The sequence below is a fragment of the Pantherophis guttatus genome, chromosome 17 (assembly GCF_059756535.1).
Source record: "Pantherophis guttatus breed Tessera chromosome 17, ASM5975653v1, whole genome shotgun sequence".
In the NCBI taxonomy this organism is placed as follows: domain Eukaryota; kingdom Metazoa; phylum Chordata; class Lepidosauria; order Squamata; family Colubridae; genus Pantherophis; species Pantherophis guttatus.
Window position 1 is genome coordinate 2,360,990 of NC_142079.1, and position 25,307 is coordinate 2,386,296.

Here is a 25,307-nt window from a genome sequence, read left to right on the forward strand (position 1 = left end):
AGGGTTAGAGGTTAAAAGGACTAGAACTCACTGTCTCCTGGTCATTGGCCAAAAAGTCTCCCAGGTGTCTTTCGTGATTAAATCAGGATTTGAACCGATGGTCTCCGATATTTTACCCTGGTGCCTTAGACCAACTGCTAGACTTTCCATCCTTCTCAGGTTCTACAGGTTGTTGGAATAGGGCTAAGTGCCATTTTGACCTTGAGTAAATGTAGCAAGAGCTGGATTTCCAGTGAGAAAATGGGGCCAGAAAAAAAAAGTAAATTAAACATACTTTAATTTAATTTACTTTAGGGGTGAAATCCAGCAGGTTCTGACAGGTTCTGGAGAACCGGTAGAAGAAATTTTGAGTAGTTCGGAGAAACAACAAATACCACCTCTGGCTGGCTCCAGAGTGGGGTGGGAATGGGGATTTTGCAGTATCCTTCCACCGCCATGTTCATTAAGCCACGCCCACAGAACCGGTAGTAAAAAATTTGAATTCCACCACTAGTTGGACACCCTCTCTGTGAAGTTTCTTGGGACTCCCAGCCAATTTCTGATGGTGTGTTCCCCTCAATGGTTCCTCTAGTTCCAACTGTGGACACGACACGCACCACTTGGCTCCTGGAGAAGATGTTGAAGATCAAGCGCCCGATGGTTCTGGTGGGAGAGTCGGGGACCTCCAAAACGGCCACGACACAGAACTTGCTCAGGAAGCTCAACCCAGACACAAACGTAAGGCTGTCATGTTCTGAATCGCGAGTCGGTCCTCCTGTCTATTGGGCCGTTCTTCCACGTCCTGGTTGCTCCTCTACTGTAACCTAACGGTGTTTTTTTTCAGGACTTTGTTTTTTCTTTAAAGACGTTTCACTTCTCCTCCAAGAAGCTTCTTCAGCTCTAGCTGGATAGTGATGAACGGAAGGATTGATATTCCTTGCATACAGCTGGTCCTTTGCATCCTTTTAGAGGGTCGTTGAAGCCCCCTTGGACTTGTGTCCTCAGGGTCATCTGAGTGGTGCGCCTGGTTCCCGTAGTCCGCCATATTTTTTTCCCTCTAGAAATCCATTCCTGCTCCCACCCCCATTCCAAAGGTCTTCATCCCAAATTGCATAGCTAAAAGTCTGTGGAGATTCTCAGTCATCCAGGATTTCCCGAAAGGTGCTGTTTTTTCAGGAGGCCACTGGACTTCCTGTTTTTTTCTTTGAAGACGTTTCGCTTTTCATCCGAGAGGCTTCCTCAGCTCTGACTGGCTGGTGCAGAATGGAAGGATTTATACTCCTTGCAGACAGCTGGTCCTTTGCACCCTATGAGAGGGTCGTTGAGGCCACTTGGAGGAAAAAGCACCTTTGGGACAACTGACAATTGATGACTGAGAATCTCTACAAACTTTCCTCTATTGTTAGGTCCCAAGCACCAATAAAGACATGTTACTTCTGAGCAATTTCCTTTACCGTTCCTCACCTGTAGACAGAAATCTTTCCAAACCTGCATCATTAAAGGTCTACTCTGAGAACTTCTAGGGAGGAGCCATCTAAACTCCCTTCCTCCCAACCAAACTATCCAAACTTCCTTGGTCCTCTTGGTCCTCTTGCAACGCAGCCCCTCCCTTCCTCTTGGGAATCCAGACTACAATCCACCACGCTGCCAACCCACGCCGGCCTTTATTTCTAGTAATAATTTTTTGAATCTGCTCCATCCAGGTTCTCCTCATCATCAACTTCTCCTCTCGCACCACTTCCATGGACATTCAGAGGAACCTGGAAGCCAACGTGGAGAAGCGGACCAAAGAAACGTACGGGCCTCCCATGGGAAAACGACTCCTGGTCTTTATGGACGACATGAACATGCCTCGGGTAAGGACTCAAGGAGCCAGAGATGAACATGGAAGAGGGGAAGGACGTCGCTAAACTCTTACCGTGTAGTCCTCAAAAAGAGAGAAAGAAAGAAAGAAAAATTGGCCTCCATTCATGTGAGAACGATTAATCAGTGGAACGACTTGCCTCCAGAAGCTGTGGGTGCTCCATCACTGGAAGTTTTGAAGAAGAGGTTGGACAACCATTTGTGTGAAATGGTATAGAGCAGGGGTCTCCAACCTTGGCAACGTTAAGACTTGTGGACTTCAATTCCCAGAATTCCTCAGGGAATTCTGAGGAACTCTGGGAGTTGAAGTCCACAAGTCTTAAAGTTGCCAAGGTTGGAGACCCCTGGTATAGAGCTCCGTGCCTGAGCTGGGGGTTGGACTAGAAGACCTCCAAGGTTCCTTCCAGTCCTGTGATTCTATGTCTTACCAGGTGAACCTCAACTGAAGTTTCTAAAGCCAGGCTGGCATCTCCCGGCCTCTCAGCCCTTTTTTCTTCCGTTTCCACAAAGGTGGACGAATACGGCACCCAGCAGCCCATCGCTCTGTTGAAACTGCTGCTGGAGAAAGGCGCCTTGTACGACCGGGGGAAGGAGATGAACTGCAAATATCTCCGCGACTTGGGCTTCATTGCCGCCATGGGCAAAGCCGGGGGCGGCCGCAACGAGGTGGACCCTCGCTTCATTTCCCTCTTCAGCGTCTTCAACGTGCCCTTCCCTTCGGAAGTGTCCCTGCACTTGATTTACGCCTCCATTTTGAAAGGGCACCTGGCGGTAAGTTGGATTCCGCGGTGTAGGCGGACAGAGAGAGAGAGGGAGGGAGGAATGAACAGGACTTACAGCCATAATACACACATGCATATATTTATATTTATATTTATATTTATATTTATATTTATATTTATATTTATATTTATATTTATATTTATATTTATATTATTTATATTTATATTATTTATATTTATATTTATACGTATACGTATACTTATATTTAAATATAATTTATATTTATATTTATGAGACAGAGAGAGAGAGTGTCAGTGTAGATCGGATTACAGGTAGTCCTCGACTTATGACCACAATGGAGCTCAAAATTTCTGGTGTTCAATGAGACATCTGTTGAGTGAGTTTTTCCCCATTTTACGACCTTCCTTGCCACAGTTGTTTAAGCGAATCGCTGCAGTTGATAAGTTAGTAACCCTGTCGTTAAGTGAATCTGGCTTTCCCCATTGACTTTGCTTGTCAGAAGGTCGCAAAGGGGGATCAGTACAACCGTCATAAGTACATGCCAGTTGCCGAGCTTCTGAATCTTGATCACGTGACGGTGAGGATGCTGCAACGGTCGTAAAGTGTGAAAAAACAATCCTAAAGTCACTTTTCTCAGTCGGTCACTAAATGAACCATTGCAAATCCAAGACTACCTGTATTAAGTGGGAAGGAGAAAAAAAGAAAGCAAAGGAAAAACAAGACCACAAAAATGGCAATATTTTTCCACCGTTCTCTCTCTTTTTTTTTTAATGAAATATCTCCCCCATTTTTATCGGCAGACCTTCGACGAGTCCATCTCTGCCATTGCAGACAAAATCACCTCCTGCACTCTGACCCTTTACGAAACCATCGTCCACGACTTGCCACCGACGCCTTCCAAGTTCCACTACATCTTTAACCTGAGGGACCTCTCCAGGATTTACAACGGGCTGGTTCAAACCACCCCAGAACGGTGAGATTTGAACTGCCCAGTTGCAGGCAGCTGGCAGTCAGCAGAAGTAGCCTGCAGTACTGCACTCTAACCACTGCGCCACCATGGCTATTATTTATTTATTTATTTATTTATTTATTTATTTATTTATTTATTTATTTATTTATTTATTTAATTTGATTTATATGCCGCCCTTCTCCGGAGACTCAGGGCGGCTTACAATGCATTAAGCAATAGCCTTCATACTTTTGTATATACCTGCTTAGTAAGGCTTTTGGGCCCCCCATAAACGGTGTTCTTTTTTATACAAAGTCATCTTATTGCCCCCACAATCCGGGTCCTCATTTTACATACCTCGGAAGGATGGAAGGCTGAGTCAACCTTGAGCCTGGTGAGATTTGAACTCGCAGTAATTACAGGCAGCTGGCAGCTAAATGCTACTCTTAACAGTAGTTTAGTCTGCTGCACCACCAGGCTCCTAGTATTTATAATAATAATTACTATTATTATTATTATTATTATTATTATTATTATTATTATTCATTGGAGGCGACCGTTTTCACGCTCGTCTTTGCTGATCTGACTGACGGCTTTGCCACAGGTTCCAGACAGTCACCCAGATGGTGAGGGTATGGAGGAACGAATGCCTGCGGGTTTTCCACGACCGGCTGATCAATAAGGCAGATAAAGCTCTGGTAGGTTCTTCTTTTTGAAACTCCTAAAGTACAGCTCCGTTTGGCCGGTTCGGGACATTGCATTTTTCAAACTTTTCCAAAGGAGCTCAGAAGCAAGATCAAGGCAGACCTTTTCTGACAGAGAAATCCTTAGTTGGACTCAACCTTTGGCTCAAGCATCCCCAGGCCTGTCTTTTCCCATAAGGCCCCATTCCTTGGTCCTATAAGGACCAAGAAACTCATACTTATGACGGTTGCAGTGTTCTATTTTTACTCTAGCTGCTTGGGATCTCACAAACACCAATAGAGACCCAGGCGCAAAAAAATCCCAGAGTCTGCTCTGTTGTATTTGCAGAATGCATAGAACTTGCAAGAAAACCACTTTTTTTCGGGTTTCAGTGAGTCTCAATCATCAAGTGTAGATTTGATCCTTTATCTCCAGATCCCAAACCAACCCTCCGCCTCTGGCTGTCACCCCTAACTAAAGATTTTCACCGACATGTGTTAGGGGTTGATGGTTGGTGTAAATTGGTAATTCTGACGTTGGTAACGTGGGGTCTTTGGTGCTCTCTGAGCTTATTTGTTTTGTCACAAACGTTTCATGACCCAGCTAGGGAACATCAGTGCTAGAAGGGGAGTAGGGTTTGCGTTCTGTTTATATAAATGAAAGCCCCACTCCCTTCTAGCACTAGTGATGTTCCCTAGTTGGGCAAAGAAATGTCTTCCAAGAAAACAACTAAGCTCAGAGAGCATCAAGGACACACAATCTTCCCCCTCCTCCTCCCTTCCACCACTGATGATGTTACCCAGTTGGGTAACGAAATGTCTACAAACAAACGGTCAACCTCAGAGAGCACCAAGGTCCCCACAGTTCCATCCTGAGCTACAAATTCTACGGGGTTGCAAATTCTGGAATTGGTAATTCCCACTGACGCGTGTTAGTAATTCTGGAGTTAACCGGTGGATTTTCTGGAACTGTCCAAGGTCCAAGGCCACATACAAGGCCTGCTGGAAACGAATTTCAAAGACTCTGCTGAAAATGCACTCAGGGACCCCATCCTGTTTGGAGATTTCCGGATGGCCTTGAACGAGGGGGAGCCTCGCGTTTACGAAGACATCCAAGATTATGACGCAGCCAAAGCTCTCTTCCAGGTACGGAACTTCCAACTTCAGGAGGAAAAATATCATTGGAAGTTGAAGTGAGGTTCAAGCCAAATCCAGCTGTCGACTCTTCCCTTATCCATGCCCTGCTTTGCATGTGGGCCGCCGAGCTAATTTTAACATTGTTAAAAGAGTTTTTAAGCTAGTTTTTATGTAGTTGAAGAATTTCTAGACTAGTTTTTACATAATTGAAGAGTTTCCAAACTAGCTTTTACTTAGTTAGGGTTTCCTAACAAATTTTTACATTGTTAAAGAGTTTCCTAACTAGATTTTACATAATTAAAGAGCTTCCAAGTTAGTTTTTATGTAGTTAAAAAGTTTCCAGCTGCCGTATTTTTCGGAGTATAAGATGCTCCGGACTATAAAACGCACCTACCTTTTTTGGTGAGGAAAACAAGAAAAAGAAATCTGCCTCTGCCTCCCAGCAATTTTGCCTCCTTACAGCAAACAGCCTGCTTTACTTTCATTTTCGTTTTCAGCATAGCTTGATTAGCACAAGAAAAAGAAAAATTTGCTGCCAGCAATTTACCTCCTTGCAGCAAGCAGCAGAGGCCCCCACAAAACATCTGAGAGCAAAACAGCTGAGAGTCGGGAGGCCGATCCAATCAACTCGTGCTAATTAGGCTGTGCTGAAGCTGAAAGGAGCTGTTTCTTCTTGCTGTTTGCTTGCAAGGAGGTAAACTGCTGGGAGGCAGAGGCCAAAGGGTGGGGGCCAGTGGGTGGGCGGGGCTACATTCGGTGTATAAGACGCACCTAAATTTTCACCCCCTTTTAGGGGGGAAAAAGGTGCATCTTATACTCTGAAAAATACGGTAGTTTTTACACAGTCAAAATTTCCTATCTGGGTTTTACATAATTAAACAGTTTCCAAGTTAGTTTTTACATAGTTAAAGAGTTTCCAAGCTAGTTTTTATGTAGACAACAAGGAGGAAAAACCCTCAGTGGGATGACCCAATCATAACACAAAGAGATTTCTGGAGACCTTCTCTCTCTTCCACACCTCCAATCTGGAGATTCTTTCTTTGTCGTCCCACACCTCCAGTTTTTAACCTGCAGCTTTATCTCCAAGCCATCATTTTTGTTCGGCTTTCTGCTCGCAGGAGATTCTGGAAGAGTACAATGAAGTGAACACAAAGATGAACCTCGTGCTCTTCGACGATGCTCTGGAACACCTGACCCGCGTTCATCGTATCATTCGGATGGACCGGGGCCACGCGCTGCTGGTAGGAGTCGGGGGTTCCGGAAAGCAGTCCTTGGCGAGATTAGCAGCCTACACCGCGGGATGTGAGGTGAGCCGCGCAGCTCCGTTGAAAAACGGGGTTGTATTTTTCAACCTTGGCAACTGATTTGGAGTACCATTCCATCCTATTCATCAGACAGTTCAAATTCTTGGAGACTCGGGCTGCCCCCTGTAATCTGCTTTCAGGGACGCACCAAAAACTCAAGATGGCAAGCATGAGCCAATTAAAAAATGGTGGGACTTTGCTAGCAGAGTGGACATTTGACTCCTCTCCCCGGGTTCACGCTGACACCTTCATCTATTTTGTTGACGATGTGGCAGACTTGAAAGTGGCCAATCCTTCTTAGACTGGGAAAGGCTGATTTAAAGCTAGTTGCAGTGACATAAATTCAATAAATAAATACCTAATTTGAAATAGCGATAGCACTTAGACTTATATACCGCTTCCCAGTGCTTTCCAGCCCTCTCTAAGCGGTTTACAGAGTCAGCCTCTTGCCCCCCAACAATCTGGGTCCTCCTTTTACCCACCTCTGAAGGATGGAAGGCTGAGTCAACCTTGAGTCTGGTGGGATTCGAACTGCCAGATTGCAGGCAGCCGGCAGGCAGCAGAAGTAGCTTGCAGTACTGCATTCTAACCACCGTGCCACCTAATAACACAGAAGAAAACCCTTAACATCCAAATGAGAGGTCTTAGTAAAAGCCTAACCCTCAGTGAAAAAACAAAATAGGCCAATGGATGCATCCTTCACCATTTTTTAGGTCTTTGAAATAGTTCTCAGCCGAGGATACGGTGAAAACAATTTACGGGAAGACCTCAAGATTCTCTACACGAGACTCGGGATCGAGAATAAAATCATCGTCTTCCTGTTTACGGACGCCCACGTGGCAGAAGAAGGATTCTTGGAGCTCATCAACAACATGTTAACCTCAGGTATCTCGAAAACACAGCGTTGCAAGATGGTTTGCGTTTCAGCTGGTCTCCTAAGGCGTTGGTAGAGAAGATGACCGGAGCTGTTCTTTTATTTAAAAAAAATGATCTCTAATGATTCTTGACAAATGTATCTTTTCTTTTTATGTACACTGAGAGCGTGTGCACCAAAGACAAATTCCTTCTGTGTCCAATCACACTTGGCCAATAAAGAATTTTAGTCTAATCTAGTCTAGTCTATTCCTATTCCTATTCTATTCCAATATCTATTCTATTCTACTCTACTCTACTGTACTCTGTTCTATTCTATTCTTCCTTTTTTCTTCTATTCTATTCTATTCTATTCTATTCTATTCTATTCTATTCTATTCTACTCTACTCTACTCTACTCTACTCTACTCTACTCTACTCTACTCTGTTCTATTCTATTCTATTCTTCCTTTTTTCTTCTATTCTATTCTATTCTATTCTATTCTATTCTATTCTACTCTACTCTACTCTACTCTACTCTACTCTACTCTACTCTACTCTACTCTACTCTACTCTACTCTATTCTATTCTATTCCGTTCCGTTCCATATTTCTATTCTGTTTTATTCTATTCTTCCTTTTTTCTTCATTCTATTCTATTCTATTCTATTCTATTCTACTCTACTCTACTCTACTCTACTCTACTCTACTCTACTCTACTCTACTCTACTCTACTCTACTCTATTCCGTTCCGTTCCGTTCCATATTTCTATTCTATTCTATTCTATTCTATTCTATTCTATTCTATTCTATTCTATTCTATTCTATTCTATTCTATTCTATTCTACTCTACTCTACTCTACTCTATTCTATTCTATTCTATTCTATTCTATTCTATTCTATCTTACTCGTTTGAATTAGCAGTAGGAGACCACGCAACCACCATCTTTCCTCTTCTTCAAAGTCCACCTTCACTCTGGCTGTGGCAACATCCCCACTTCCACTAACTCACCTTCCCTTCTTGTTCCCCTGGTGCTCCACAGGCATCGTCCCGGCCTTGTTCGCGGATGACGAGCGGGACAACATCTTGAGTCAGATTACTCAGGAAGCCATGAAAACCGGCATCGCCCCAGCCAAAGAGAGCGTCTGGCAGTACTTTGTGAACAAGAGCGCCAACAACCTCCACATTGTCCTTGGGATGTCCCCTGTGGGGGAGACCTTGAGAACTCGCTGCCGAAATTTTCCAGGTAACCCTCCAAAGGCCAGTTCTTCCCAATAACCCAGCAGGCCATCGAGGGGCAAAAGAGCAGGTGGCCTATAAGAGCAGAAGGGAGCAGGGAGAGAAGACTCTCAATAAAGGAGAATATTCGTAGCTCAGGGTTGAGATGAGGGGTCCATGTTGCTCTCTGAGCTTAGCGGTTTTCTTGCAGACGTTTCATGACCCAACTAGGGAACATCATCAGTGCTAGAAGGGAGTGAGATTTATGGAGAGGGGAGGAGGAGGAGGACGAGAAGGACTCTGAGCTTGGTTGTTTCATGACCCAACTAGTTAACATCATCAGTGCTGGTAAGGAAACAACCAAGCTCAGAGAGCACCAAGGACCCCACAGAGAAGATTCTACCTTGATCAGGTTTTTGGTGTCTTGATTTGACTTGCCATCCTTTCCTTTAAAGGCCTCGTCAACAACACTGGCATTGATTGGTTCCTGCCTTGGCCTCCTCAAGCTCTGTATGCCGTTGCAAAGTTCTTTTTGGGTAAGAAAGAGCTTTGAACTGTTACACACACACACACACACACACACACCAGGAAACCAGGAAGTAATGACACCCAGGTGGGTGGGCGGAGCTTCGTTCCGCCATCGCTACCGGATCGCCGAACCAACAGCCAAGATCCGCTATCGGACCGGACGATCCGGTCCAATCCGGGAGCATTTCACCCTTGATATATTGATATATACATACTTCCCCTCTTATTTCTATTTCTATTTTAACTTACCCCCCCTCCTATTACTCTAATATTCACAGATGTGATAATAACATTTCTTTTCTATTCCCTACTATTACCGCACTTATTTTTAGAATAGAATAGAATATAGAATAGAACACAGAATAGAATAGAATAGAATAGAATAGAATAGAATATAGAACAGAACAGAACAGAACAGAACAGAACAGAACAGAACAGAACAGAATAGAATAGAATAGAATAACAGAATTGGAAGGGACCTTGGAGGTCTTCTAGTCCAACCCCCTGCTTAGGCAGGAAACCCTACACCACTTCAGACAAATGGATGTCCAATCTCTTCTTAAAGACTTCCAGTGTTGGAGCATTCGCAACTTCTGGAGGAAGGTTATTCCACCGGTTAATTGTTCTCACTGTCAGGAAATTCCTCCTTAGTTCTAGGTTGCTTCTCTCCTGGATTAGTTTCCATCTGTCATTTCTCATCCTGTCTTCTGGTGCTTTGGAGAATAGCTTGACTCCCTCTTCTTTGGGGCAGCCCCTGAGATATTGGAAGACTGCTAGCATGTCTCTCCTGGTCCTTCTTTTCATTAAACTAGACATACCCAGTTCCTGCAACCGTTCTTCCTTTGTTTTAGCCTCCAGTACATATTCCAGTACATTTTCTTACAGTACATTCTTTCATTTTCTAATCACCCATTATTTAATTCCAACCATATCAACTTTAATACAGGTGGACTTTAAGTCCCAGAATTCCCCAGCCAGCCTGGGGTTTGATTCTTCTCCATTGATCCCCCTACCCCATTTCTTTGTCTAGGGAACAATCCGCTCATTCCCTCGGAGCACACCGAGGAGCTGATCGCGCACATCGTCATGGTCCACGGTTCGGTCGGCGTCTACAGCAAGAAGTTCCTGCAGAAGCTCAGGAGGAGCAATTACGTCACGCCCAAGAATTACCTGGATTTCATCAACACCTACACCAAGCTGCTGGAGGAAAAGAATCATTTCATTTTGGGTAAGGAGAGTTGCTTCCAAGGGGCCACCTTCGTAAATCCCTCGAATCGGTTAATCGAGTGAAGTTGGGAAAAGGTTGGCCCATGGTTGTGTAGTGTATTGGCAGCAGATCCAGCCGTGATTCTCTGTGCTGTTTAAAGAGAGGACTTGCAAGGGCTAAGGACATCCCCACCGAGGCTTCTAAGGGCCAGCTTAACGGTATTATGGGCTCCGGGCAAAGCAGTGTACCTACTAGGAGCCCTCTACGACAATTACTCACAGGAATAAAAATGCAATTAGTCAATACAATTAAACATATATTTATTTTATTGGCACTTAGCAATAGCAATAGCACTTAGACTTATATACCACTTCACAGTGCTTTACAGCTCCTCTCTAAGTGGTTTACAGAGTCAGCCTCTTGCCCCCAACAATCTGGGTCCCCATTTTACCCACCTCGGAAGGACGGAAGGCTGAGTCAACCTTGAGCCTGGTGAGATTCAAACTGCCAAATTGCAGGCAGCCGGCAGTCAGCAGAAGTAGCCTGCAGTACTGCACTCTGACCACTGTGCCACCATGGCTCATTTCCAACAAAATGGGTGCTGAAACATTAAAAACATGCCATGCAGCAACAACTAATCAACACGATAAACATTTGAACAATACACGAGGCTTGAAAAACACAATAATACCCAGTAAGCCATACAGCTGCTGCATTTATATGATACAAGGTGCACTGAACCTACACAGATGAGTAGGGGGGCCCCTATGCTTGTGGGGCCCACGGGGCAAGTGCCCATCAGTGGGGCCCATGCGTTAACACAGCCCTGACTGGCTTCTCTGTTCTTCCCAGCTCAGTGCAAGCGTCTGGAAGGCGGCTTGGATAAACTGAAAGAGGCCACCATTCAGCTGGATGAGCTCAACCGGAAGCTGGCCGAGCAGAAGATTGTGCTGGCGGAGAAATCGGCCGCCTGCGAAGCTCTCCTTCAAGAGATCGCCACGAATACGACCATCGGCAAGTCTCCCCGCCCTGCCTTGCCCAGCTGACGGTTGTTTCCTTTGAGAGGCTGTGAAATGAGGGCCATCAAAAGTGGGTTGGGGGAGGGTGGGATTTACAGTAGCTTTGGGGAAAACGTGTTCCCGAGAGAAGAGAGTATTGGTAGCTCAGGGTTGGGCTGTGGGGTCCTCTGAGCTTGGCGGTTTCCTTGCAGACGTTTTCATGACCCAAGTAGGTAACATCATCAGTGCTAGAAGGGAGGAGGGTTGTGGGGAGGAGGGGGAGGAGGATTGTGAGGTTCTTGGTGGTCTCTGAGCTTGGTTGTTTTTTCGCAGACGTTTCATGACCCAAGTAGGTAATGTCATCAGTGCTAGAAGGGACTAGGGTTTGCATGAGGAAACCCCACTCCCTTCTAGCACTGATGACGTTACCAAGTTGGGTCATGAAATGTCTGCGAAAAAACAACCAAGCTCAGAGACCACCAAAGACCCCACAGTGATACTCCTACTCTTCCTCTTTCCCTCTCCTCCTCTTCGCTAACCCCACTCCCTTCTAGCACTGATGACGTTACCTAGTTGGGTCATGAAACGTTTACAAGAAAACAAGCAAGGTCAGAGAACACCAAGGACCCTACGGGAAAATATATTTCAGTTAAGCCTTAGCTCACTTAGGAAAAGAGAATTGCATCAAAACTCTGGAGCAGGGATGTTGTACGGGCAAGATTCCACAAATATTTCTCAATTTTCCTTCTCTGCTCTCTTGGACTTAGATTAGACTTGCACACTCCTCCAATTTCAAATGTCCAGGCCAACGATGGATCCATCCAACGGTGATCCTGTCCCTTTACTGCTAATTAAAGTTCCTAAAAACAATTTTTTTGTTAACCAGCATCCGAGCTGCCTCCAAAGGAATTAAACTCTTTGCCAGGAGCTCATTTTGTCATCGGTTTCTCTCCTTAGCCGAGGAGAAGAAAAAACTGGCCGTCGAAAAAGCCATGGAGATCGAAGAGCAGAACAAAGTCATCGCGGTGGAGAAGCGGGAAGCCGAGACGGCCCTGGCGGAAGCCATGCCTATCCTAGAGGCTGCCAAACTGGAGCTGCAGAAGCTGGACAAGTCCGACGTGACGGAGATCAGGTAGGTCAGGCGCAGAGAACTGTCAAGGTGTGGCACCCCTGAGGATTATCAGGTCTCGCCTAAAAAAATCTGAGTCCCAATTTGGCTCAGATATCCTCCTGAGATGCGGTGGCTCAGTGGCTAAGACGCTGAGCTTGTCGATCGAAAGGTTGGCAGTTCAGCGGTTCGAATCCCTAGTGCTGCGTAACGGGGTGAGCTCCCGTGACTTGTCCCAGCTTCTGCCAACCTAGCAGTTTGAAAGCAGGTAAAAAAATGCAAGTAGGAAAATAGGGACCACCTTTGGTGGGAAGGGAACAGCGTTCCGTGGGCCTTTGGTGTTGAGTCATGCCGGCCACATGACCACGGAGACGCCTTCGGACAGCGCTGGCTCTTCGGCTTTGGAACGGAGATAAGCATCGCCCCCTAGAGTCGGTGCCAAGGCGACACAACTCAAACAATGGACGGGTTTTTGAGACAATACGGGTTTTTTGTTGGACTCTCCATATCTATCTCCCCCCTTTAGGTCCTTCGCAAAGCCTCCCAAGCAGGTCCAGACAGTCTGCGAATGTATCCTCATCATGCGTGGCTACAAGGAGCTCAACTGGAAGACGGCCAAAGGGATGATGTCAGAGGCCAACTTCTTGCGTTCCCTCATGGAGATCGACTTCGATTCGATCACACAGACCCAAGTGAAATCCGTCCGAGGTAAATGGCCTCAGGTTACACCTCCTTGGAATGGAGCCCAATGACCCAGGGTGTCCTTGGATTGGATGGGTGGATGGATGGATGGATGATGTGCCACCAAGATGCTGTCAATCCCTAGAGACCACATAGAGGTTCTCCATGACAATCTGTCCTAACCTTCAAGTCTTCCAATGGTTCACTATCACCACTGTGAGTCCATCCACCTTGCTTGCTGACCTACCCCTTCTCTTCCTTCCACCTTTCCCAGCATTAGAACCTTCTTCAAAGAGCCAGGTCTCCACATCTTATGTCCATAGTAGGAGAATTTCAACCTGGTCATTTGTTCCTTGAGAGACAACCCTGGGTTGACTTTTTGAGTAATTCATTAGTTTGTTTCCTTGGCTGTCCACGGTCTTCTCATGAGCATTACCCAAAGTTCAGAAGCATCAATGCTCTTCCTGCCCTACTTCTTCCAAGTCCAACTTTTTTCAGTGCCGTTGTAACTTTAGTGAATGGTCACTAAACGAACTGTTGTATGCCGAGGAGGACTACCCGTAGGCGGCCAGGACACTAACGAGAGATACTTCCCTCCGGAAAGGGTTGCTGAAGACTTTAAACACAACCTTTGAAGAAATGGAAGTGGTCAGCCGGGCTGGCTTGGGGATGCTGAAGTTTGTGGACGCCGTCATGAGTTACTGTGATGTGGCCAAAGACGTCAAACCCAAGAGAGAAAAGGTAGGATAGAAAGAGAAGATGGAGAGAAGGAATATCCAGCTGGTTCTTCTCTGAAAACTCTTGCTGGAAGCTTCAGCTGGGTTGTGGTGCAACTAAGGTGTGTGCCACCTTTTGCCGGTTTCTAAAAGTACTTCACGTCTTGAAGCCCTCCAACCTTGGCCTCTGCTGAGCTTTCTCCTTCTTCTCCTCCCCTTCGCAGGTGGCCAGGCTGGAACGGAATTTCTTCTTGAGCAAACGGGAACTGGAGAAGATCCAGGCGGAGTTGGCGGCCATCCAGAACGAGCTGAAAGCCCTGGGAGATAAGTACGAGGCAGCCATCAGAGAGAAGCAACAGCTCCAGGAAGAAGCCGAGCTCATGGAACGCCGGCTGATTGCCGCAGACAAGCTGATCTCCGGCTTGGGATCGGAAAATATCAGGCAAGGGATGCCCCATTTACTAGGCTCTAGTTACGGGGGAAATGGAGCAGGGGTGAAATCCAGCAGGTTCTGACAGGTTCTGGAGAACCGGTAGCAGAAATTTTGAGTAGTTCAGAGAACTGGTAAATACCACCTCTGGCTGGCCCCAGAGTGGGGTGGGAATGGAGATTTTGCAGTATCCTTTCCCCTGCCACACCCACCAAGCCACGCCCACAGAACCAGTACTAAAAAAATTTGGATTTAACCACTGAAATGGAGAGATCTAGGGCCATGGTGGAATTCAAATTTTTTTACTACCGGTTCTCTGGGTGTGGCTTGGTAGGTGTGGCAGGGGAAGGATGCTGCAAAACCTCCATTCCCACCCCACTCTGGGGCCAGCCAGAGGTGGCATTTGCCAATTCTCCAAACTGCTCAAACTTTCCGCTACCGGTTCTCCAGAACCTGTCAGAACCTGCTGGATTTCACCCCTGACTTCAACCTTCAAAGATGACTTTCAAGTCAACCTTGGAGGACAGCTTCATCCTGTCCAGTCCCCTGTTCTACAAGCAGTAGATTCCTTTGTCCACTCCTGGGCTATCTTCCTACTACTTTCCTACTTCCACCCTTCTTCCCTGGGTGAACCATGGAGAACCTCCCAACTCTCAGTTCGACCCCTTCTGAAATTCGTCTCCCTGACCCAACGGCCCACCACTGATGGTGTCTGGGCTTCTTTCGGTTTCCACCAGGTGGCTGAACGACTTGGAGGAACTCAAGAAGAAGCAGGTGAAGCTCCTGGGAGATTGTCTGCTGTGCGCTGCCTTCCTGAGCTACGAAGGAGCCTTCACCTGGGAATTCAGGGACGAGATGATTAAGGATGTCTGGCAGGCGGACATCCTATCCAGGGAGATCCCCCTCAGCCAGCCCTTCCGTTTGGAAAACCTCCTGACTGACGAGGTTGAGATAAGTCGGTATGTCCTGGTCATTTTTTGGGAATCCATGTGATTTGGCATGCTCTGGCTCCAGAGAGAAGACTTGGTTTCCTTTCCGTCATGGGCCTTTCATACAACTGAATCTACTTCCCTTTGGCCTCTCTCCTTGTTGGAGCATTCACGAGCCCATCCTTCTGCCTATACCATTGTCGATCCTTGCACTGGATTGAGGCAATGCCCAGTAGCCATTTCCAAACTTCTGCACAACTTCTGACGTTTTTCAGTCGGTGGTTTATTTTATTGATATGCATCCCGTCTTTTTTTTATTTTTACAAGTTACTCAAGGCAGCAAACATATCCAACACACTTTCCCCCTCCTGTTTTGCCCACAAAACAACCCTGTGAGGTGGACTGAGAGAGAGGGACTGGCCCCACGTCACCCAGCCAGCTTTCATGGCTAAGGGAGAACTGGAGCTCACCGTCTCCTAGTAGTTGGCACTAAGTCATCCAGCCAGCTTTCATGGCTAAGGCAGAACTAGAACTCACCGTCTCCTGGTGATTGGCCCTAAGTCACCCAGCCTGCTTTCATGGCTGAGGCAGAACTAGAACTCACAGTCTCCTGATGATTGTCCCTAAGACATCCAGCCTGCTTTCATGGCTGAGGCAGAACTAGAACTCACCGTCTCCTGGTGATTGGCCTATAGTTACCCAGCCAGCTTCCGTGCCTAAGGTGGGACTAGAACTCACTGTCTCCTGGTGATTGGCCTAAAGTCAGCCGGCCAGCTTTCATGGCTAAGGCAGAACTAGAACTCACCGTCTCCCACTTTCTAGCCTTAGGCCTTAATCACTAGACCAAACTGGCTTTTGCATCAGACGTCCCTGGAAATAAAAAAAAGGGATGTGTGTCTTTTGCCGTATTGAAATCTCTCTTTGCCGCCCACCCCCCCCACTTTCTTTTCCTTCCAGGTGGGGCTCTCAGGGTCTCCCCCCAGACGAGCTCTCTGTTCATAACGGGATCCTGACCACCCGAGCCAGCCGGTTCCCGCTGTGCATTGACCCCCAGCAGCAAGCCTTAAATTGGATCAAGAGGAAAGAAGAGAAAAATAACCTCAGGGTGAGAACTTCCCCCCGGCCAAGAACTGGACGGAGGAGAAGGGGCGGTGATGTTCAGATTTCCTTAAACTTTGCCCGATGGGTTAACGAGGAGGCCTCCGTAGATCAGGTCAAGGTGGTCCTTGGGAGCGAGAGGGGTGACCGCAGCAGATCCAAGGTTGACTTTTGGACGTTTACCTCCTCTTCTCAGATGGCTTCGTTCAACGACCCGGATTTCCTTAAGCAACTGGAAATGGCCATAAAATACGGGAACCCTTTCTTGTTCCACGACGTCGATGAATACATCGACCCGGTCATTGATAACGTCTTGGAAAAAAACATCAAAAGTGGCCAAGGCCGGACATTTATTATTCTTGGGGACAAGGAGGTGGACTACGATCCCAATTTCAAGCTCTACTTGAACACCAAGCTGGCTAATCCTAAATATTCACCCTCAGTGTTTGGCAAAGCCATGGTCATCAACTACACAGGTGAGCCAGTTTCTCGGTCTCCCTAGCAGGTTGACCACCTACCTCTTCCTCCTCCTCCTGTTCCTCCTCCTCTTTTTCCTCTCCTTCTTTCTTTCCTCCTTCTCTTCCTCCTCTTCCTCTCCTTCTTTTCCTCCTTCTCTTCCTCCTTTTCATCCTCCTCGTCTCCTCCTTCTCCTCCTGCTTTCTCTTTTTCCTCCTCCTCTTCTCCTCTTTTTCCTCTCCTTTCTTTCCTCCTTCCCTTTATCATCTTCCTCCTCCTCCTTCTTCCTTTCCTCCTTCTCTTTCTCCTCTTCCTCTTCTTTGTCTCCTTCTTTTCCTCCTTCTCTTTTTCCTCCTCTCCTCTTTTTCCTCCTTCTCTTTATTGTCTTCCTCCTCCTCCTTCCTCTTCCTTTCCTCCTCTTTCCCCTCTTCATCTCCTTCTTCTCCTCCTTCTCTTTCTCATCCTCACCTCCTCCTCACCTCCTCCTCCTCCTCTCTTTCTTCCTCTCCTCCTCCTCCTCCACCTTTTCTGACCGAGACAATCAATCATAACCGCAATGAATAGATGCAACACCAATTACAGTAATCGACATCGCCAAATTTCAAACTGCAAGAAGTGGCGGAAATGCAGAGCAGTTCCCAGTTTCCTCAGCTCCTTAACTCCTTAACTTTCCCCAGTGACCTTGAAAGGGTTGGAAGACCAGCTGCTCAGCGTGATTGTGGGCTTCGAAAGACGTGAGCTGGAGGAGCAGCGGGAACATCTCATCCAAGAAACCAGCGAGAACAAAAACTTGCTGAAGGACCTGGAAGACTCCCTTCTCCGTGAACTGGCCACCTCCACGGGGAACATGTTGGACAACGTAGACCTGGTCCACACCCTGGAGGAGACAAAGGCCAAAGCCAATGAGGCGAGTGTCAAGTTTCCAAAGGATGCCCTCATTAATTCAGGAGCCTGGAGCCAAGTTTCAAAAGAAGTCCAGTTATTTACTAGGAGCAACATTTCGGCAATTACCCAAGCGGAGTCAGCTCTGCCTCCACGCCCACCTGCTGGCCCCACCCTTTGGCCTCTGCCTCCCAGCAATTTACCTCCTTGCAGCCAACAGCCTGTTTCAGTTTCTTCTTCAGCACAGCCTGATTAGCACAAGCAGCTGATTGTTGGTTGGATCGGCCTCCCGACCATCAGCTGTTTACGACTGCAGGGATTGCCATTGCCTATTGCCGCGTGGGCCTCTGCTGTTTGCTGCAAGGAGGCAAATTGCTGGGAGGCAGATTTTTTTTTTCTTGTGCTAATCAGGTTGTGATGAAACTGAAACTGAAACTGAAATTGGCTGTTTGCTGCAACGAGGCAAATTGCTGGGAGGCAGAGGCAGATTTTTTTTCTTGTTTTCCTCCCCAAAAAAGGTACCTTCTTAGTCCGGAGCGTCTTATACTCCGAAAAATACAGTAATTATTGGGACGGAGCATAAACCATAGAATGAAGACCTAAATTGAAAGTTTTTTTAAAAAATGTTTATTTTGGGAGGGTTCAAGTGTCCACCTTCCTTGGTACATTAAGTATCCAATCCTGCAGCTCCTGCCTCTAAAAGGCCATCGTTTCCTTGCGCAACCTAGGTCTCTGACAAACTCAAGCTGGCTGAGAAAACAGCCGTCGACATCGACAAACTGAGAGATGGCTACCGCCCTGCGGCCAAGAGAGGCGCCATTTTGTTTTTCGTGCTGTCCGAAATGGCCCTGGTCAATACCATGTACCAATACTCCTTGACCGCCTTCTTGGACGTCTTTGGTCTCTCGCTCCGGAAATCTATGCCCGACACCATCCTTGCCAAGAGGTTGCGCAACATTATGGACACCTTGACCTTTAACATTTACAACTACGGCTGCACAGGTGAGTCGGGGCGTCCCCGTCGGTGGCTGAGGCCACATGCAAGGTTTTGAGAGAGGGTATGTGAGTGGCTCAGTGGCTAAGATGCTGAGCTTGTCAATTGAAAGGTTGACAGTTTAGCGGTTCGAGTGCCGTGTAATGGGGTGAGTTCCTGTTCCTTGTCTCAGCTTCTGCCAACCTAGCAGTTCGAAAGCAGGTAAAAAATCCAAGTGGACCACCTTTGCGGGTGGAATCTGTCCATTTGATCTTGTTTTTACCCAGTGTAGTCTTGGAAAGAATTCTCTCTACTAACAGAGGCCATGATGCTTTCATTCCCAGGCCTGTTTGAGAAGCACAAACTCCTTTTCTCCTTCAACATGACCATCAAGATCGAACAGGCCGATCACAGGGTTCCTCAGGATGAACTGGATTTCTTTTTGAAAGGTATCTGGGTATTTTTCCATCTTCCAAACCAGACCTACTTTTTCAGTGCAGAGTCTGGTGCTAGTGCCTTTGTTTATGCAGCGGTTTGGGCTCCCAGATTTTATTACCCTTCAAAGTGGGACTGCCGGCTTTATTTATAGTTTCAATTTATATACTCCCATCGTTGAATCCTGTAGACCTAAAAGAAATGAAAGAACAGAATCCCAGTAGGGGGAAAAAAATCCAACTCAGAAGGCCTGACTGCTGGAAAAAAACATAAATTCTTAAAATTGATCCTGGTTTTTTTTTTAAAAAAAGAAAAAAGCCAGATATCTAACAGAGTTGGAAGGGACCTTGGAGGTCTTCTAGTCCAACCCCTTGCTCAAGCAGGAGACCCTATACCAGTGATAGCTAACCTTTTTACCATTGTGTGCCGGGGGGGGGCAGGGGAGGTTCACGCGTGTGCATGCCCACACCCATAATTCTATGCGCCCCACCCTTCGCATGCGCGCGCAACCCCCTTCCCCACCGCTCTTGGCACGCGATGGTCCGGTAGGCCCGTTTTTCTTTCTCATCTGGCTCCAGATCCTCTTTATGCATCTGGGGAGGACAAAAACAGCCTTCCCCACGCACTCAGACGCCCTCCGGAGGCCTGAAACAGCCCATTTCCCAACTCCCAGTTGGATAGGAAGTGATGTTTTTTGCTGTCCCCAGCCTCCAGAGAGAAATGGTTGTCCAATCTCTTCTTAAAAACCTCCAGTGTTGACACCAAATGGCAGTTTTGGCATGTTGTTTCTGTGGTGGTTTATAAGGTTTCCATCACTAACCTACTTTTAGAAACTAAATCTTCACCAGTTGAAGGAGTTCCAATAAATCAGTGGCCCAGATCATCTTGAGATTCCCTGAGTAGTTGGATCAATTGTTCAGTTCTCTTTTCATTTAAGGAAAGTTCCATGCTGCCTGTCTATGGAGCTTCTCAGTCCTCCAGGTCATGGTTGTCCCAAAGGTGCTTTATTTTTCCAGAGGCAACTGGACTTGCTGAGTTTTCTTTGAAGATGTTTCGCTTCTCCTTCAAGAAGCTTCTTCAGCTCTGGCTGGATGGTGGGGAATGGAAGGATTTATGGTCATTTGCATCCTTTGAGGGTCGTTTAGACCACTTGGAGATTTGTCCGTGTCCTCGGGGTCACCTGAGTGGCCTAAATCTTCTCCCCTTTTAAATGTAAATTTTAATTTGTTTTAAATTATGGGGTATTTTAAATTCAGCCAAATTATTTAATTCGTTTTTAATCTATTTTAAATTTTTGTATTTATGTGTTTTATCCTGTTCACCGCCCTGAGTCCTTCGGGAGAAGGGCGGTATAGAAATTTAATTAAAAAAAAAAAATGGGTGGGGAGCCTTCTTGAAACTGCTGAAAGGACGGTGTTGTAGACTGAGATAGATGAGGTCGTATCCCCCCCCCACTCTTGAGGGAGGGCATAGATGGCCTCTTTGACCCCTCTTTCAAACTGGCAGTCCACTGGTGGCCTCAACGTCTCTCTAAAAGGATGCAAATGACCAGCTGTCTGCAAGGAGTATAAATCCTTCCATTCCCCACCATCCGGTCAGATCTGAAGAAGCTTCTGGGATGAGAAGCGAAACGTCTTCGAAGAAAAAAACCAGAAAGTCCAGTTGCCTCTTGAGAAAAAGGCACTTTTGGGACTTCCATGCTACACTTACAAATTAATGGTTCAGTGTGCAGCACATTCATTCATTCTGCAGGCGAACGGTCCGGTCCAGATATCTTCCCTTGTTTCTAGGCAATCTTTCCTTGGAGAAGAGCGCCCGGAAGAAGCCATGTCTCTGGCTTGCCGATCAAGGCTGGGAGGACATCATCCGTGTCGCCGAACTCTTCCCAGAAAAATTTGGCGCTCTTCCAGACGACCTAGAAGAAAAACCGAGCGACTGGAAAGCCGTGAGCCCCTTCCTCCTTGTCTCTTCAGAACGTTCTTAATCTGAAGCAGGGGAGGTGGGCTGTGTTAAATCAAAGAGACGAATATTAACTGCCTTTGGAAAGTAGGGTGGGGTATATAAAACATCGCAACGCTCTTAATGATGTAGTTTACACATTACACTGAGACGTGGCGAGTATAAATTTGCGTGTTGACTAAGCTAGGGGTCTCCAACCTTGGCAACTTAAAGCCTGGTGGACTGCTGGGGAATTCTGGGAGTTGAAGTCCACCAGGCTTAAAGTTGCCAAGGTTGGAGACCCCTGGACTAAGCCACACTGAGCTGCCTTAAACTTCCATGTTTGGTTTTGCCTTAGTGTATAAACCAATATTTCTAGTTCAGGATTGAACTGTGAACTGTCCCTTGGCGCTCTCTGAGCTTGGTGGTTTCCTTACAAATGTCTCATGACCCAACTAAGTAACATCAACAGTGCTAGAAGGGAGTGGGGTTTCCTGTCTGTTCATATAGTTTGCCCTGTCAGCGTTGGTGGGAATGTTCTTGGTGGTTCCTTGATTAGGCTACTGTTTATTGCTTGATTGTCCGTCTGTTTTTATAGAGCAAACCACTTGAATATATACAGAGAACAAACCCCACTAGCACTGATGATGTTCTCTAGTTGGGTCATGAAATATCTGCAAGTAAACCATCAAGCTCAGAGAGCACCAAGGATCCCCCAGACCTCCTCTTCCTTTTTTTATTTGTTTATTTTTATTTTTTTAATTTGATTTATATGCCGCCCTTCTCTGAAGACTCAGGGCAGGCTTACAATGCGTTAAGCAATAGCCTTCATCCTTTTGTATATTTATACAAAGTCAGCTTATTGCCCCCACAAACTGGGGCCTCAATTTACCTACCTTAGAAAGGATGGAAGGCTGAGTCAACCTTGAGCCTTGGCGAGATTCGAACCTGCAGTAATTGCAGGCAGCTGATGTTAATAACAGGGTGCTTTAAACCACTGTACTACCAAGGCTCCCTCCTCCTCCTCCTCCTCCTCCTCCTCCTCCTCCTCCTCCTCCTCCTCCTCCTCCTCCTCCTCCTCCTCCTCCTCCTCCTCCTCCTCTCTCCTGCAAACCCCACTCCCTTCTAGTGGTGATGATGTTACCTAGTTGGGTAATAAAACATCTACAAGGAAACCACCAAGCTCAGAGGGCACCAAGGACCCCTCATAGTGTACGAACTTTGTCATTTGTCTCCCTGTAGGATGCAATATGGAACACCTGCTTTGACCTTCTTTCCTTCCTTCCTTCCTTCCTTCTCAGTGGTATGATATCGACGCTCTGGAACAAACTCCGTTCCCCCTGTCTTATAACAAAAGCCTCACTAGCTTCCAGAAGCTGCTCCTCTTACGATGCTTTCGAGTGGATCGGGTCTATCGTGCTGTGACCGACTACGTCACCATCACAATGGGTGTGAAGTAAGTGTGGCTCTTCTAAGATTTCAGTGTTCTGACCCAGCCTTAGCTAAAAACTCCCTCTTGATTTAGTGAACTGTGAATTTGTGGCAATCACCACACAGAAAAGTCCCGGCAATAATCCTTCAAAGGGTTAACCGCAGTAACAGACCTTATCAGTTCCTTGGATAATTGCCAGATCAGCTGCGAAGCTGTAAATTAAATTCTTGTCAAGCAGTCCCTGAGACAGGAACAAATCTTCCAAAAGAAATCCGAACGGTTGTCTCCTACAACCACCCTCTCCTTTCCTCCTATTTATTCCCCAGCCAGGGAGGGGCCATTCAGCGTCCCCGTGTGCCTTTCTTCCTGAGTCGGCTCTCGGTCCTCAGGTCTTCTCCTCTCCTGACAGCTCTGCGTGCCTCTGAAACAGGCCGCAGATGTTCCTCTTCCCCACTTCTCTCCGCCTCCAAAGGCAGCTGGGGAATGTCGGACGGCCCTGGCTCTCTCTCTGCTTCCGACGCAGAGCCTCCATCAGAGCCTTCCCCAGACTCCAGGACTGGCCCAAGTTCAGGGGTGGGCTTCAAAAATTTTAGCAAGGGGTTCCCTGCCCGGTTGCTGGGTGGGCGTGGCCATGGTGGGCGTGGCCTAGTCTGCTTCCTCCACCACGGCTGACCTCCCCGGACTCCGGAGGCTTTTCTTGAGCCTCCGGGAGAGTGAAAGTGGCCTCCCCAGGCTCTGGAGGCCTGAACTTTGGTAGGTCCATTTTCCGCCCTCTCCAAGCCTTCGCACACACCCTGCACTTACCTGCTTCCAAAACACGCCACGTGGGAACTCCTGGGAGGGGCGGGGTGGGCAGGGCCAGCCAGGAGTGGGATTTGGGGGTTCTCCGAACTGCACAGAATCTTGGCTAGAGGTTCTCCCGAACCCCTGCGAACCCCCAGCAGCCCCTCCCCCGCCCAAGTTCCTCCCCAACTTCCTCATCGTCCAAATCTGCCGCCAGCTCTGCTGGCCACAACATTCAGTAGGACATCTTGGGTTGCAGGTCCACCAGATGTCCTCCTCTCTCTTCTTCCCCTTCATCTCCTCAGGTATGTCCAGCCTCCGGTGATCAGTTTCGAGGCCATCTATGAGCAGAGTACCCCTAATTCACCCATTGTCTTCATCCTGAGCCCTGGCTCTGACCCTGCCACTGACCTCATGAAACTGGCCGATCGGACGGGCTTTGGAGGGAACCGGCTCAAATTCCTGGCGATGGGCCAAGGGCAGGAGAAGGTAGGTTTGGTTAGAAAGTTCTGGTAGATGGCCTCGCTCTCCTTGGCTGAAGAAGTTCTGTTTTCTCCATCAGCAGCAGAGAACCTGTGGGTCCTCCAGATGTTGGGAATTACAGACATGCAGGATGGGGTTGCTGGGGCCTTTTCTGGCTTCCTAACATCTGTCTACTTAAGGGGAAGGAATGCTTCATTTGATTTTAGTGTTGTTATACTTAGAATTTAGAATAGAATAGAGCTGGAAGGGTCCTTGGAGGTCTTCTAGTCCAGCCCCTTGCTCAAGCAGGAGAACCTATACTATCTCAGACAAATGATTGTCCAATCTCTTCTTAAAAACCTCCAGTGATAAAGCACCCACAACTTCTGGTGGCGACCTGTTCCACTAGTTAATTGTCCTCACTGTTAGGAAATTTCTCCTTAATTCCAGGTTGCTTCTCTCCTTCGTTAGTTTCCATCCTTCGCTTCTTGTCCTGCCTTCTGTTGCTTTGTAGAATAATTTGACCCCTTCCTCTTTGTAGCAGCCCCTTAAATACTGGAACACTGCTATCATGTCCTCCCTAGTCCTTCTTTTCCTTAGACTAGCCAAACCCAAATCCTTCAGCCGTTCTTCGTATGTTTTAATCTCCAGGCCTTTGATCACCTTAGTTGCTCTTCTCTGAACTTTTTCCAAAGTCTCAACCTCTTTTTTTGTAGTACGGTGACCACAATTGGTTGCAGTATTCCAGGTGTGGCCTTACTAGGGTTTCGAGTTTGCTGGTCAAGGCATTACCTGGGTCTCGTAAACCCCCTCGATGTCTGGAGCAGAGAGGCTGGCGTTGATCTCATTGACGTGCTCCAGGTACACGTCTTCGGGCACGGAGTACTCGTACAGGTGGAAGGCCAAGCTGGAACGAGGAAGAATTCGATTCACCTTTGCTTCTTTTGGTTACTTCTTTCTCAGTTACTAAATTTTCACCCGCAAATCAGGTTTAAGTTTTTAAAAAATTGGACAGAAGACCATAGATGTAGCTGGAGAATTTCTTACCATCAGCTTAATCACTTGCTCTAATGACCTATTGGATCAACACATTAAGTGTTGGAGATAACTGTAGTGTTTTTATGGTGCTCAGTTCCTTAAGAGGTCCATAAATTGAACCCAGCATCTTCCCACTTGCCCTCTTTTCAGGTGGATCTCTGCATGGACACCCCTTTTGGTTGAAGATCTCTTCTGGCTCAAATCCTGAAGACCCCTCACGCTCCCATCTCGTTCTCTTCCCAGGTGGCGCTTCAGCTGCTGGAGAACGCGGTGGCCCGTGGACAGTGGCTCATGTTGCAGAATTGTCATCTCTTGGTGAAGTGGCTGATCGATCTGGAGAAGGCCGTCGAAAGGATTACGAAGCCCCACCCAGATTTCCGACTGTGGTTGACCACTGACCCCACCAAAGGTTTTCCCATTGGGATCCTTCAAAAATCTCTTAAGGTAAACGACACCCGGAAGGGATCATTTCATCCCCTCAACT

At 47.1% G+C, this 25,307-nt stretch overlaps 1 protein-coding gene across 1 annotated transcript in view; it reads left to right on the forward strand.

Moving 5' to 3' along the window:
- DNAH10 (dynein axonemal heavy chain 10) overlaps positions 1 to 25,307 on the forward strand; it is a 74,969-nt gene that overhangs the window by 41,127 nt on the left and 8,535 nt on the right. Inside the window, exons 45-70 of the mRNA XM_087880402.1 lie at positions 572 to 717; positions 1,683 to 1,835; positions 2,353 to 2,613; positions 3,387 to 3,559; positions 4,140 to 4,233; positions 5,197 to 5,364; positions 6,474 to 6,662; positions 7,373 to 7,544; positions 8,554 to 8,757; positions 9,185 to 9,265; positions 10,288 to 10,485; positions 11,317 to 11,478; positions 12,420 to 12,594; positions 13,097 to 13,278; positions 13,856 to 13,992; positions 14,192 to 14,409; positions 15,135 to 15,356; positions 16,284 to 16,431; positions 16,621 to 16,900; positions 17,558 to 17,787; positions 18,491 to 18,764; positions 19,080 to 19,184; positions 20,961 to 21,115; positions 22,410 to 22,564; positions 23,629 to 23,812; positions 25,067 to 25,267. Coding sequence (XP_087736528.1) covers positions 572 to 717; positions 1,683 to 1,835; positions 2,353 to 2,613; positions 3,387 to 3,559; positions 4,140 to 4,233; positions 5,197 to 5,364; positions 6,474 to 6,662; positions 7,373 to 7,544; positions 8,554 to 8,757; positions 9,185 to 9,265; positions 10,288 to 10,485; positions 11,317 to 11,478; positions 12,420 to 12,594; positions 13,097 to 13,278; positions 13,856 to 13,992; positions 14,192 to 14,409; positions 15,135 to 15,356; positions 16,284 to 16,431; positions 16,621 to 16,900; positions 17,558 to 17,787; positions 18,491 to 18,764; positions 19,080 to 19,184; positions 20,961 to 21,115; positions 22,410 to 22,564; positions 23,629 to 23,812; positions 25,067 to 25,267 — 4,667 coding nt within the window. The remainder of the gene's footprint in view (positions 1 to 571; positions 718 to 1,682; positions 1,836 to 2,352; positions 2,614 to 3,386; positions 3,560 to 4,139; positions 4,234 to 5,196; positions 5,365 to 6,473; positions 6,663 to 7,372; positions 7,545 to 8,553; positions 8,758 to 9,184; positions 9,266 to 10,287; positions 10,486 to 11,316; positions 11,479 to 12,419; positions 12,595 to 13,096; positions 13,279 to 13,855; positions 13,993 to 14,191; positions 14,410 to 15,134; positions 15,357 to 16,283; positions 16,432 to 16,620; positions 16,901 to 17,557; positions 17,788 to 18,490; positions 18,765 to 19,079; positions 19,185 to 20,960; positions 21,116 to 22,409; positions 22,565 to 23,628; positions 23,813 to 25,066; positions 25,268 to 25,307) is intronic.